The 15,053-nt window shown below is 38.1% G+C and overlaps 1 protein-coding gene across 1 annotated transcript; it reads left to right on the top strand.

Moving 5' to 3' along the window:
* Nucleotides 1–3,423: 3,423 nt before the first annotated feature.
* Nucleotides 3,424–9,327, top strand: fgf8a (fibroblast growth factor 8a). Its single transcript, XM_057848652.1, has 5 exons — nucleotides 3,424–3,452; nucleotides 3,530–3,566; nucleotides 3,986–4,166; nucleotides 7,724–7,830; nucleotides 9,052–9,327. Exons 1-5 carry the CDS (start codon nucleotides 3,424–3,426, stop codon nucleotides 9,325–9,327), a joined length of 630 nt encoding a protein of 209 aa, XP_057704635.1.
* Nucleotides 9,328–15,053: the final 5,726 nt, after the last annotated feature.

Genomic DNA, 15,053 nt, shown 5'->3' with positions numbered 1-15,053 from the left:
ATAACTATTGGAATAATAATAGTAATGATAAAAATAATACCTGTAATAATGTAACAAACCGGGTTCTAATGTGGGGAATGTGTTGTCGTGGTGTACCTGAACGCATCACGAGGTTGACTTGATGGAGTGAGCCTACTTTTACTTTGATTACGTGCTGCGGAGGACACTAGGCTGTTATGTTGCACAAGTTGATGGGATAAATGATTAGAAACCTGACGAAGCTGGCGATTTCTTAGGCGACGTTACCGCAATAAAAATTTCCTCCTTAACTTATAAAGACTGGCAAAAGGAGGAGGATCGCCTTGATAGACACTCTACAGCTGTATTGTTGAGCCATATCACGGATGTGCACCCCGTGCTCATATTTTTCTATTATATCCATCATATCCATCTTAATGTCATTGGTAAGCATCAGCTTTTCCTTTTGTTCACCACCTATACTAACAATCTTGGAACCCATGTTGATTTCTGTCACAAGAAAATCCAGTGTGCGTCAGTCTTGCAGGAAAACCAAGTAACTGCGGCGCTGACATATATCGTCGTATTTCGAGCATGTCATTGGATGTAGAAATAAATGGCGAGCCGAATTTTATGTCGGATGTCGAAAAGATCGTGTTTCGAAGCAATCGTATGTCGAGGTAACACTTTATATGAAAGTCAATTCCGTGCAATGACATTTTCAGCCACCAGGGATGGGCTATGCTTGCCTGACACAGCCAGACCGTGAACTGGCTTGACAATATGGCCGTAAATGTCTATAAGTTTAAGGTGACAATTATTATTATTGTAACACCATCAAAGAAATCGCCAGCTTCGTCTGGTTTTAAATAATTTATTTCAGGACTTGTGCAATACAACATGCCTACTGTTTGCCGCAGTGAAAGCGAAAGTAAAAACTATAATGCACTCTCTCTCACTATATCGTCAGCCACACAGTGCGTTCGGGTACACCACGCAAAATACATCTGCCACATTAGAACCCGATTCGCTACATTATTACAGGTATTAGTATTATTATTATTATTATTACTATTATTATATTATTATTCCGATTTTATTCATATTGTATTTGTTTTGCTCTTTGTAATTGCTATTTTTACTAGTACCAATAATATTTATTAAGGATTTAGTGAAGGTTTTCGGGCTGTGGAACGAATTAATGGAATTATAATGTATTCTTATGGAAAAATCCTGCTCGATATACAACCATTTCAGCTTACAAACAAGGTCCTGGAACAAATTAACTTCGTAAATAGAGGTATCACTGTACTGTCATTGGTGTCATGTCAGCATTCACTTCTCGAGAGCCCCCACTGGCGGCCTTACCATGCATAAGACATTGCCAGTGGAATATTTATGTGTCTCAAAGTCCAGCAAAACTACTGGTAAGATACATAGTTTCCTATAATCATGCAAATGACTAAAATCGAAACGAATTGTACCAAAAAGATTCTTTTGACAATCTGATTTTTAATCTAAGGGCCTATACGTATGTAGAACAAAGTTCTTTCTAAGTACTTACTAAGTGCAATATTCAATGCCTCACTGTCAACTTCTGCAACTCAACTCTATTCACACATATTCTATATGCAATACTTATTTACGTGCAATATTAATCTGCAATACTCAATGCGTTCACTGCCAACAGCTGCTACTTCACTTCAAGTATTTGCACTGCCTGAACATAGGACTAAGTCATACATATTTAATATTTATTTAGATTTTATACTTTTATTCCTGCAAGTCACTTTCGAGATTTTTACTTGTGCAATATGCAATGCCTTCACTGTCAACTGCTGCTATTTCACTTCAATTATTTGCACTGCCTGAACATAGGACTACCTCGTACATATTTTATATTTATTTAGATTTTATACATTTATTCTTGCAAGCCACTTTTGAGATTTTTTACTTATCCTGCACTGTAAAGGGAGATGCTCCACAATTTAATTGTGCAACCGTATAATGACAATAAAGGGCTATTCTATTGTATTCTATTCTATTCTCACATCAAACAGAGCGATGATTCGAAACGGTCGATTCAAGTCTTTAAAATGCTTTCTTGACAAACGATGTTAATTTGTCAGGCTGCGAGGTGTTTAGTTTCACCAATACGGAAAAAGTGTCCTGTCTAATTAAGTGGCCAAACAAATCAACCAATCCTAATTAATAAGGAACCTGTCCAGTCAGTGACTATTAGTGAATTAAGAGTTCATGCACGCATAAATGACAGTTCTAATGTTGCAAAATGATTATAATAATTCAGTATTACGCAAGTAATTTGTTCGATCCTCATCAGCATCAAGCAGCTTAGATTCTTGCATCAGATGAAAGCTATATTAAGCAATTCTTAGACAGGTTGTTATAATTTTAGATGCCTTTAACAAATGAAAGGAGGGGGCTTTTAAAAACGCTAATCGTTTGTAATCCTTTTAATGTCTGACACTTTGCGCTGTCAATACACAAAATTGAGCCTATCAACATCCCAAACCTGCTAGAGTAGGGAGGGTGTGCAGTATCACCATGCATGCACCAGGTTGCAATGCTCATGAATGAGAAATTGTGGATGGTTTTATAATTGTTTATTGCGGGGATGGAGACAGATCGAGACCAGACAAGGCAGCCCGCGACTCCCCCGAGTTGGGCACTTCTCTCAGGTAAAGAGATGTTTCAAATCAAATGGGGGCGGGAGGGTGTTCGAGGAGGGTGTGGGGTGTCCGCTTTTGTTCTGCAGAAAAAGGGGGTTTGTTCTTTGCAGATCAGCCTGACATTTTAACCGGGAGTAGCGCCGAGTGCTTGACAGCGGTGCATGTGGGATGGGAGCAGGGAGCGCACAGAAGGAGCGTTCTGTATGCAGTTCTACTACAGCCCATTGGAACAGGCTTTTCGAACCTCTCCGAAGCCAGTGAAGAGACCGAGGCTGCGCAGGATCGCTTAAACCTGGACGCCGGGGAGGATTGCCGAACTGGGAGGGGCGTCTGCCAATGCGAATGAATGACTCAGACTCTCCGTCTTAATAATAATAATAATAGTAGTAATAATAATAATAATAATACATTAAAAAAATTGGAAAAAGAAAAACGAAATCCATATGAAGATAGAGCTAAATAATGCTGTGCCTTTTCCAATAATTCAACGCACAGATCAGCCTCTACAAGTGCACTTAATAGTTTTGCCATCATTCTATTTCAAAAGGCCAGTTAAGTCATTAATCAACTTGAACTATATGGTGTGTTCGTGGAGCAGGAGCGGACAATGTCCATTTGACATTGAAATGCTCCAAATTTGCTGCGCGTTCGTGAGCCCCTGCCAGGACCGCTGACTTTTTGTGGATTTTATCAATTCATTTGGAACTTGATAAATCGACAGACAGCACTGAAAATCCAAGTCTTGAAATTGAAGAACTTTTCCCTCCAGTCCAACATGCGACCCACTCCTCGATGCAGATACGTGTGAGTACCGCTTCACTTCTTTCAACCTGTTTATAAATGACAAAATCGGATTTGTGATATTTTCTTTTGCTTTACAGGTTTATACACTTATTTGCAATCTTCTTTTACGCACAGGTAAGTTTGTTTTTGTTCAATTTTGGCCAATGAAAAATATTTGCTTCTGTATTTTTAGTCAATAAAGCGCATCCTAGAAGAGATTTAACATTATCTGACGATGTCAAATGGATTACGCAGCATTATTGGCGATGACCCCGATCATAGGAAAAAGATGTTTTGTTTTACTTCCCCTGAGAACAATGTCATCCTTATTTAATAAACGAACAACCGCCTTCAATTTTGGGGAAGCTGTCACTGTAAAGTTAAGCGGCGCTCACACGCAAAGACAACATTAGAGATTTGAACATATAAATGGAAACGTGCATGCAAAATCGGCGCATTCACATATACAGTACATACATACATACATATATAGCTAAACACATATATACATACATGTACACGTACTGGTTGTGATGACATCTAATTTTTGACAGGTAACCAATCAGTCCCCGCCTAATTTCACGCAGCATGTAAGCGAGCAGAGCAAAGTGACAGACCGCGTGAGCCGCAGGTTGATCCGGATCTACCAACTGTACAGTCGGACCAGCGGCAAGCATGTGCAGGTTCTGCCCAACAAGAAGATCAACGCCATGGCTGATGATGGAGATGTACACGGTAAGGCCCAGATCAATGCCTAATATCAATCACCATGATGTCTTCTCAATGACAATATCATATGCGGGAGGTAGACTTTTTATTTTTTATTTGTTTTAATTATATATTAATTCTTTGCTCTCAAAAATTAACACAAATCGAAATAGACAATACATCTGTTAGTTGAAAATGTGATTTAAATCATCGACTTTATATATCTAAATAAATAATAAATACATAACTAGGCGGAAAACACTCAGGTGACTTGGAGTTCCGCTCTGAGACCCCCAATTTGGCCAAATTTCAAAATTGTCCGATATGCATGTGTGATACATTATTAGAAACCCTAAAATCTCAATTTTCTGGGGGCGAAGAAAATTTTTTAACAGGAGGGCTTTTTTTCAACAAAAAAAATATATATAAAATAGAATTCAAACAGCAAAACCCTAACTGGAGGTGAGAGCATGAAAGAGCACAATTAAAGACGCCATGATTTTAGCAAGATATTGTCGCATACTTACCTTGTTTCGATCCAAAAACTCCATGTAGCATGTATCTCCGAGTGTCAAGACACAGCTGTGAATGGCCACAGCCGGATTTGGGGGGGATTTTATGGGTGAAACATGGTAATATAACAAGGGTCGCATTGCAGAAATCGCAGACATCAAGGAGTCGTCGAAATTTTCAATTTCATATATTTACCCTTTTGAACGGTTTTTCTTTTTCCAATTTTTCTTTGTTTGGATCGATTGTTTATCATCTAACATATTGGGGAAAATGCAACAGTAACAAAAAAATATATATAATTAAGCGATAGTTATGGGGTAGATATCCGTGGCTCATTTACAGACACCATTTTTTTCATTGTGACGTAATTTGTTTAAAAGTTTAAAATATGCAAGTGACTAATTTTTTTAAGTTGTTTTTTTTTAATGATTGTAAGCTAAAAATGACAGACATTTTGATTAATAAATACAATTACTTTCCATGTTTTTATGTCTGGATTGACACAAAAGTGGTTGCACAACATCTGTAAACGGGGGTTTCCAGGGTAAAATGGACAATTTAGAAATAGTTCGAGGGCTTAATGCGCCATAAATTTGCTATGGCAGCATATAGACATATTGTTCTATCAAACACAACAGTTCTTTTGGCTTAAAATACAGCAGCTTATTTGAAAGAAGGGTGAAAGAGCAGAAACTGCTTTTTCAGTCTTGTCTTTGTTTTCCGCCACTATCATTTTCATAATATGCTGTGTCATTCTTTTGTCTAATGTCACTATCTTCAATATTAAATAATAAGTTCAAGTTCTCTAATAAAAGAATAGAATATAATAAATGGCTTGAAGTGAAGTATTAATAAATGACTTCAATCGTTCAAATAGAATGTATCAATGGAAAAACTATTATACGGCCTTTCTATCACACAACCATCTGCCATCTGTTATTCATTCAACTGGCTAATTCTTTTAAAATTTCACAAATAATTAAACACCAAGTGACCATTTGAGCTAGTTATTTTGCACCGCTGCTCTGATGCAGTTTTTAAAAGACATGAAGTACTGACTGCCCTTTTGACTGGGACCGGTGCTGGACACCCTCCAGAGGGCTTGTCTGTCTGGAAGAACCATTAAATGCTTAACTTCGACCTCCTGAAAATATCCTGCATAGTTTCTCTCCAAAAATCTTCTGAATCTGAATTGGCTTGTGTGGACTTTCACGGCAGTTCCCTGTAGTTTTTGTTGTTGTTTGGAGATGAGGTATAAGTTAGGAGTGAGGTGACAGGGCTTGTAAATGTGACTTTAAAAAATTATTATTTGCAACACAAGAAAAAGTAAAGGTAAATTACATATTAAGTACTCATCAGGAAATCGAGCTACTGTATTTATTTTTGTTTTTTTATGTAATATTTTGTTCAGTCATGATTATAAATTCTTTTTTTTTTTTCAAATACCACATTTGTAGAAAACTAAAAAATTAGCCTGTTAACATAACATCTATTTCTCTGTATATTCGCTCAACTTCATAAATCCAGGCCTTTTTATTATTTTACCGAAAAGCAATCCAGATGAGCCCATAATTCCTTAGCAATGCAGTACTTTTTGGGATATACAGCTTAATGTAAAGCTTCATGTGAGAGGCTGATGCAGAGTTATTTGAAAAATAAATTTTTGATGGGGATGATGAGCCTCCCTCCTTAACTTTCAAAGACTCAAAGCACACCTGGTTATATCATTTTTGAAAGAATTTCAGCATGCATAAATCCTGGAAGGATTCCACAGGTTCTCGTGTTATATGTGTGGACAGAGAGAGAGAGGGGGAACACTTGAAAAGCCTTTTCTGTTTCTTATGTAGATTTTCATCATGTAATCAATCAATTGATAATACAGGTCAAAGCAGTCAGACGAAAGGAGTTTATGACACTTCCAGTACTTTGTCCTGACATCGTCATTTTCTAACAGTTGGGATGTCCCGATCATATATTTTTACATGCCAGTCGAGTCACCTGATTTTAAGGCTCTGTACCAAGTCCCGATCCCACACTACAAATGTATTAAGAAAGGAAAAGGAAAGGAAAAATAGCACATCCAAAAGCATTTGAACAAAACTAACAAACATTCTAGCTAAAGATATATCGGGCCGATATACAGTATGGATTTTTTTTTTTTTTTCAAGATATACCTGTTTTGTACTTTCTGACAAAGGTTGACCGATATATTGGTTGGCCGATATATCGGGCCAGTATATGGATTTTGTTTTCAGGATCAGCCGATATAAAAGGATATCTGTTATGTTCGCTGGTTGGGTGATGATCTTTGTTAATTTTGATTTTGCACCATCTAGTGGACAGTGTTGGAAAAGGAAGTTGCAGAATGCAAATTCAACTTCGAATCTCGTACATCTGTTTCATGAGTTTTTCCTTTCATAAGTAACGTGATTTTATAAAAATTACATCAGGCTCAATTCGGCGATTGGCTAACAAAAAAAAATAGTAATAATCGATATCGGCATCGGCCTTTGAAAATCCTATATTGGTCGACCTTTGAATATAGCTATATAAAAAGGGTTATGAGCAGATAAAAAATCATAAATCCCCTTTTTTTTGTAAGTCAGTTGCGCAGCACAAAATAAGGTTGCAAACAAATTACGTTTAAATCTTTTTTTTTTTCAAACATAGGTATATAAAAAGATATTTTTTTAAAAAAGTTATGAACCTCAAAAAGGCTGGCATTTAGTGATAATTTTTCACTGAACACTTAACATCCAATACAGTTTTTCTGCCAGTCAAAATGGATTGGCCGTCTATCGCTGTCAATGACAACCAAAGAGATAAAAGCATACACTTGAAAAAAATAACTGGTGGATTTACTTGATAAAATCATTGTAACAAGTTGCACTTACTTTTATTTTACTGCTTTGAATAATGAGTTCAGTTCACATGTTCAGTGTATAAATACATTTTGATCATCTTTTACCGATTCTGACCCACTGACAATAAAATGATCGGGCCCGATTTCCGATCAAGTAATTGGATCGGTGACATCCCTGGCTAAAACTATTGTTTTTCTTGTCCGTCAGCAAAACTAATTGTGGAGACAGACACATTTGGAAGCCGTGTGCGTATCAAGGGAGCCGAGACTGGCCTCTACATCTGCATGAACAAGAGGGGGAAGCTCATTGGCAAGGTGAGAAGTTGTACTGTTGTGAGATCTCAGGTCAAATGTTAAAGGTCATGTTAACTTATCAAAGGACTTGTAGTGAGATTTATTGAAAAGAAGGATACAAGGCCAATTTTAATTGTATTTTTGAAAAAAAAGTAAAAGTGCAAGATAATATGACTTCTGAATACACAAACGGTGAATTAACACGTTGAACAGCACTATTTCTGGACAAAAAAAAGTCCCAAACTATAATCAGGTTTCTTGTTTTGCTGTAGAATTACAATGTAAGAATAATTTGTCTTTCATCTGCTTTCATCTCAGCACACATATAAGCACACTGCCCTCTCTTCCCTCCCACCTAGCACCCTGCCTCGTATACCATCTGCCCATAGCTCAATTACAGCATGTCCTCACCCTATTGTGGGTGTAAAAAAAAAAGACAACAAAAAGAGTATTTTCCATGTACCTGTTCAAATGATTACACAATATCATTTCAAATTGCATTTTATATCACAAATTTAAAGAAATGTTGGGACTAAGAATTTATTTATTTGATCTTTTTTTTTGCATTTAAAGCATTAAAATGCTATCTTGCAATGGCAAAGTTGTTCCAACACCATTTGTGTTAAAATCTCGACCACTAAAACGCTAACAGTGAGCATGTCAATGTTATTTTTCCAGCATGTCAATGCTGTTTTTGCATTTTGAAGCATTAAAATACTTTCTTGAAATGGCCGCAGTTGTTGCAACACCATTTTTGTTCAAATCTTGACCGCTAAAAAAAAAAAAAAAAAAACAGCAAGTCAATGGTGTTTTGTACAGTTTGGAGTTAAATTGTAAAAATGGCCACTTTATTTGTCATCAGCCCTCTGTACCACGTGTGTGTCTTCAGATGCTGCTTTGACTATACGGCACTGTACTAATTGTGCCTCATTTTATGAATGATCCTTATTTCAAAGTGTGAAAATTTATTCAACTTTCTCCAAGTCATCCCCACAGCAAATTCATCAGTTGATGTCTGTGTGATAGATTGAAAAAAAAATCACTGTTTACAAAAGGATCCCCCCCACCCCCTTTCCATTGCTAATGTATGTAACATATGCTGCATTTATGGAATGAAGGAAGGATACATCAGTGAGTTAGCATGTGTCTGGGTGTGTTCATGTTCATGACAGGGTACAGACGCTTCATATCTTTGCTTAGATTACTAGGCATTAACAAACATGTGATGTGTGTGTTTTGCAGAAAAATGGACAAGGCCGTGACTGTATCTTCACTGAGATCGTGTTGGAGAACAACTACACGGCGCTGAGGAACGCCCGCTATGAGGGATGGTACATGGCTTTTACCCGTCGTGGACGGCCAAGGAAAGGCTCGCGGACGCGGCAGCACCAGCGTGAGGTCCATTTTATGAAGAGACTGCCAAGTGGTCAGCAACCTGCACATCCCAGCCATCACCGACCATTTGACTTCATTCACTATCCTTTCAACCAAAGGACTAAACGTACACAGTACTCATGAAAGAGCTGAAGTGGTGAGACAGAAGAAAAGAGACAGACTGGTGGATTTATCAGGGGTAGAGTCCGTACTTTCCTCTGCTCTTCTTAACTGAGCAATACTATCTATATCTTAACGTGTAGCTGTATTATTTTTGGGTGTATGTGGAAAGCTGTAAATAGACAAAAGTGAGAATCTATTTTTGTACATCAGACTCTTAATTACTGATTTATATCAAATCAAAAAAGCTAAATGAGTTATTTTTTTTAGATGCACAAAATTTGTTGGATTATTGATGATAAGTTAGTAGTCAGTTGTTGTTGTTTTTTATGCCTGTCTTACTTTTGGGGTCTTTTTGTATACTCGTGCCTGCTGCTCAAGGAAACTTGAAGGGATTAATCGCACTGCCAGTCACACATTTTCTTTGTAGAAGAATTCATTTAAAACTCAAGTGGTACCATGGGTAGATTGGCCTGTTTCCAGACTACATACCTGGCAGGAATATGCTCTGATAAGACAATTGTGAAACAAAGTGGCAGCTATATTTGATGATCACAGGTTTTCCACACTGACTGTGGAGTTGTGTGTACAAAAATTGTTAAAGGTGTAATGAAACCCAGCCTGGACACACTCATTACCCCTCTAACACCCTTGTGCTCTGTCCCCTTTTATGTTTGTTTCTATAGATCAAAAATATATTTTATTTGATGTGTAAAATAATTTTAAGGATGAAATATTTATTTAAATCTGTAATAAAATACTGATGATAAATGCTTGTTTGTTATGCTTGGATTGTGATAATTTTCTTAATCCAAAGGCAAATTTTAATATTTTAGGTCAAGTTTTTTAAATTTCAGGAAGACCAGACGAGCCGACGAAAGCTTTTAGCACGGGTGATAAGTGCTCTGTCGTTGTTTTCCTTTCTTCATGCCAGCATAACAACCCATTAGGGCTGCAGCCATCAAATATTTTAGTAATTGAGTATTCTACTGAAAATTCCATCGAGTAATTGGATAAACATTTTTTAGGTAAAGAGCAATTGTTAATATATATGAGAAAACAAGACATTTCTCCTAATATTGAATCATTTTTAGGCAATGAGTGTCTTTATTTTAGATGTGCATTGTTGAAAACAGCCAACAATTGCATCTCAGTAGCTAGAGAGCTAGAAAAAAATAACAAATTCACTGCTTTCCATTAAAAAAAACCTAAGATCTTAAAAATATATATATCTTATTTCTTACCTAAAAATTTTAATTACGCTTAATAACACATATCACTTGAAAGTTAGGGGGTTTTCCCACGTGTTTCAATTGAATTTCCATTTGTGTCGAGCTATTTTTAAGTTCTAGAAGTTTTAAGCAAGGGTGTAGGTTTGCATACGGACGGTAGGGACATAACACTACCAACTTTTCAGGATGTTCAAATTGTCCCCACCAATTTTTAAGCAATCTTAACGAAAATGCAACATGTCAATGCAACATGTCACCAATATGCTGCCTCCTCTGCCCCCTTCAAAGAGGAGGGATATTTTTTTTCAGCCAGCAGCAGCCACTGTAAGTAATGTAAAAAGACATCAATGTTATGGAGGTGGGGAACACACCACTAATTTTGCTACTGAAATTTTGCTACAACCCGCATCAGACTTTGCATAACATTAAACTGTGAGAACTTGCTAAACTGCAAAACTCGAGTAGGTGTCCTCCACTTTTGTATGTGTTTTATGCTGCTAATGTTGATTGAACTGTGAGAAATGTAGTGAACCGAGGTTTACCCAATTCTACCCAATTTTCATTTTTATTTGGTAACTTTTCAGTTTTGGTGGATTTTAGGGACGCTGGTGGACCAAAGCGGTGAAGAAATGTAGCCCTGACCCCCGTTCACCCAATCTGTTTGGTTTTTATTAATGTCCCGTCCCCAGCAAAAAGTGTACATGCATGTTGTGCTTTTATATCGACCCTACCAATGTTGAGCCCAAACCTACACCCTTGGTTTTAAGTTAGTCTAAATTGTAAGTCCTGATAAGATTTTGAGGTTTTCCAGTGTTCAAAATAAATGTATGATACCTGCTGTATTGAAGCACATTACAAGTGGATACAATCAGCCCGATTGCGAAGAGCAGGAAGTAAAGTTGGAACAAGGCAGAACGCCACTACCAAAGTATAAGTAGGAAATCCTGCACAAACAAACACAAAACATTAACATGAATTCGGAGACATGACAACACCCTCATCACTCTATGGTGCTGTGTTTTTACAGATTAAATAAAACCTTTATGAAAGACGCATTAGCCACGCATCGACAGTAGTCGTAATTAATAGAAAGCTAGTCCTCAGAAGGGCTAACGTTACGTTAGCAAGGTACAGTAACATTAATTTTATTCATTAGCGCTACGTTAACTTAATTTTACCATGTCCCGAGTATCACTCCTCCACTCTCGGAGTAAACCCAGTGCCTTCGGTGGAGCTGCAGCATTGAAGACGTGCTGTAGTGGTATGCAAGCGCGGTGACAGCGGAGCGACGGCATAGACTAGGGTGACCAAATGTCCTCTTTTGCCCGGACATGTCCTCTTATTACGTGCTCTCCGGAGGGTCCGGCCGGGTTTCATAAATTCATGAAAATTTTTTGGGATTTTTCACGGGACCAATTTGAAAAGAATCCCTCCGGCCGCTAGGAGGCAGCGCCTGCCTGCGTTGATGTGGCTTCGACTAGTAGGGGCGGGAGAAGGAGTACATCTTCTTCTTGTTTTTTGCTGGCAGTTTACCCTTTGTTTTATGTGGAATTACCACCATCTAACGACAGTTGACAGTTTGGCAAGAAATCAGACTACAGCAAGGAGTTTTAAGATGTGGCTCCATACACCTTTCTGTAGGTTTCTCTCCTGTTAATGTCGATCATGTGTGTTGAATATTGGGTTGTATGTGTAAACAGAGATGCAGTATATTGTATTAGTCTTGTATTAATTGTTCTGTGTTTGTGTATTTGGTTGAATGTTAGTATTATATTTCAAATAGGAGCCCCTGCCCAGTTGACAGTTTTTTACGATAAATACGTATGTAATGGCAACTGTTGACTTCTGTCGGAGATTTGTACTGGCATAATCCTTAAAATCCTGTTTGGTGTCGCATCGTTGCGCTGCCGATGATTATAAACTTTTATAGCAAAGTTTGATTTTGCCTCGCCCGGTACTTGCTAACAGGGTAACTATCAGTGCGCTCAGCCGCGCTAGGAATTACTGGCAATGTAGTTTTGAACTGCTGCGTTTGGAAACATGCTAGTTGAATAGCTGGTCAGTTTATTTCGGTTATTGTTTGCGTACAATCTAGAACATTGAATGAGAATAAAAATTGAGTGGGAATAACAATTTGTCAACAACAATTGTCGTGATAGTAATTTATAAAAATGTTGAGTTAGCACATAGCCTACTGTGTGTGTGTATTGACTGGACTACATTTCCATGGGTCTGCATTATATAAATATATATATATAAACCATTATTCGCCTTTTTTCTTTTTCTGGTTTGATTATTTTTTTTTAGGAAGAGTAAAGCCTGTTGAGTAAAAAAATATTTCCATGTAGCGTATAATATATACTATATGGCAATAGGCCTATGTTTTTTTGTTTTGTTTTTTTTTAATAAAACTGAATTTTTCTAACCAGACGGAGGAGGCACACTTTATATATATTAAAATTATATAGGCATCTTTGAGTGGACTTTGAGTAAAATTCAAGTGTCTCGAGGCCGGGCCGAGTGTCCTCTTTTTTGGAAATCAAAATATGGTCACCCTAGCATAGACCCTACGCGGTCATTGCGCATTTGAAGTTCTGCGTCAAGGGAACTCTTGTCAAATTCCTTTAGTTTTCCTCCGATCATTGACAACAATGGCATCGAAGATGGAACGTGTGTATTTGCAGCTGCAGATAATCAATATTGAACAACAAATGTTGTTAATACAAATGTTGAAGAGTTGGTGACACAGAAGACGTTTGCGAATGTTTGAAAACGGAAGTGTTGCTGTGCTGAACCAGAAACCACGTTCTGAGCGGACCAATCACAGTCCTCCGATGTTCACGTCACGCGCGTTGACGTGACGCATATTCAGGATTTTGGGAATTTGCACTTCAGGCTATGGCATACGGTCGTAAATCGGGTCCGCCGTCACCGCTATGCAGAAGCATAAATCAGCCTTTACAGTGAATAGATGAAACAGTGTTCACCTTGGTGTCCAGCTTGAAATGCTCCCACACTTTTGACATTTTCGGATTTTTCATCGTGCCTTTCTCTTTGGTTTCGTCGGCTTCTTCGTCATTACCTCAATATTCATTCATGGTTGATATAAATTATATATCCACCGCCTCTGCCTTCTTTCTGTACGTACGTGACGTCAGCGCGTTGTGCTGCATTAAAAATAGCCGGGGCAAACGTCATGCTTAGAGCTGGCGAAATTAAACGATTCCTCGAGGCGGATAGAAATCCTTATTTTTAAAATCGAGCTACTCGAATTATTCGAGTAATTGTTTCAGTTCTAAACCCATGTGACCATGCCGGCACTTCATAAACCACACTGAAGACTGGCTGGATAGCCATAATATTTTCTTTTCCTTAGCAAATAAATTCTTTGGTGAGCCGTATCCAATTTGTAATGGTAAATCCACAAATATTGTGTAACAAAAACAAATCAAATCAAATTAGTGAACAGATTTACTGAACAGGTATGTTACTGAGAGCTAAGCATGATTATTGCAAGAGCAATTATAACGTTTTGGACGAGACGGACAAGGATAAGAAGTGCATGGTAATGTAATGATTTCAACACGTCTTTTTACAAAATCCTTGGAAAGTGCACAACAATACTATCGATGTACTAAAAAGAGATTTTTCGCTTCTCCTGTATCTGTTTCTCCACCTCAACCATACAGTCAACTATCGTGCAATAACATGAATCTTGCTTTATACTGTAAACTTTATCACAATATTGCAATAATTATCGCACCATAAGATTAATATGAAAATAATACTGAAACATTAGATTAAAATTTACACATCATCTAACATGAAATTAGAATTTACATACTGTATCTTCTACCTATCTACCTACTTACCTACCTACCTACCTAACTATCTAAACCACAGTCTAGAAAAGTGCAGTCCTAGGAACAGCTAAGATACTGCGCAGAACCTTCAAATTCCCAGGCCTCTGGTAGAGGAGCCGAGCCTGAGGATGATACAGATACCACCCCAGGAGTTGTAAACTAGTCCGCCTTACAGCTCTGAGATGAAGGGTTCAATCACAGGCTCTGGCTTTCCTGTGTGGAGTTTGTATTTTCTCCCCATTCCTGCGTGGGTTTTCTCTGGGAACTCTGGTTTCTTCCCACATCCCAAAAAAGTGCTCGGTACGCTGATCGAACACTCTAAATTGTCCCTATGTATGAATGTGCACGTGAATGGTTGTTCTGACAGGGGGTTCGGATAGGTAGTTGGTGGTGGGGCTGGTCATGGAGGGATGGTTGAACATCTCTTCGTCCTATTCCTGAAAGCTGACTCGGATAAGCTGGGGGAGTGCCCTGGGGAGTTGTCGGTGTCCCATCCCATGCTAGAGTTGCAGGTGGAGGACTCACTCCCCCCCCCCATGGTTGGAGGTGCCGTCGGGCCTCCCAGGCGGCCCCCGCACAGCAGTTTAATTTTCTGCATGACTAACACAGGGCAGAGTGGGTACAAGCACGATTAGCTTCAACCAGGCACATTCAG

Source organism: Corythoichthys intestinalis, chromosome 10, assembly GCF_030265065.1.
Source record: "Corythoichthys intestinalis isolate RoL2023-P3 chromosome 10, ASM3026506v1, whole genome shotgun sequence".
Classification (NCBI taxonomy): Eukaryota; Metazoa; Chordata; class Actinopteri; order Syngnathiformes; family Syngnathidae; genus Corythoichthys; species Corythoichthys intestinalis.
This window is presented reverse-complemented; position numbering and strand designations above follow the sequence as displayed.

Coding starts and splice junctions, on each gene's coding strand:
- fgf8a (XM_057848652.1), top strand. CDS start 3,424: ATGCGACCCACTCCTCGATGCAGATACGT. Junction 4,167..7,723: donor TGATGATGGAGATGTACACG/GTAAGGCCCAGA, acceptor CTTGTCCGTCAG/CAAAACTAATTGTGGAGACA. Junction 7,831..9,051: donor GGGGGAAGCTCATTGGCAAG/GTGAGAAGTTGT, acceptor TGTGTTTTGCAG/AAAAATGGACAAGGCCGTGA.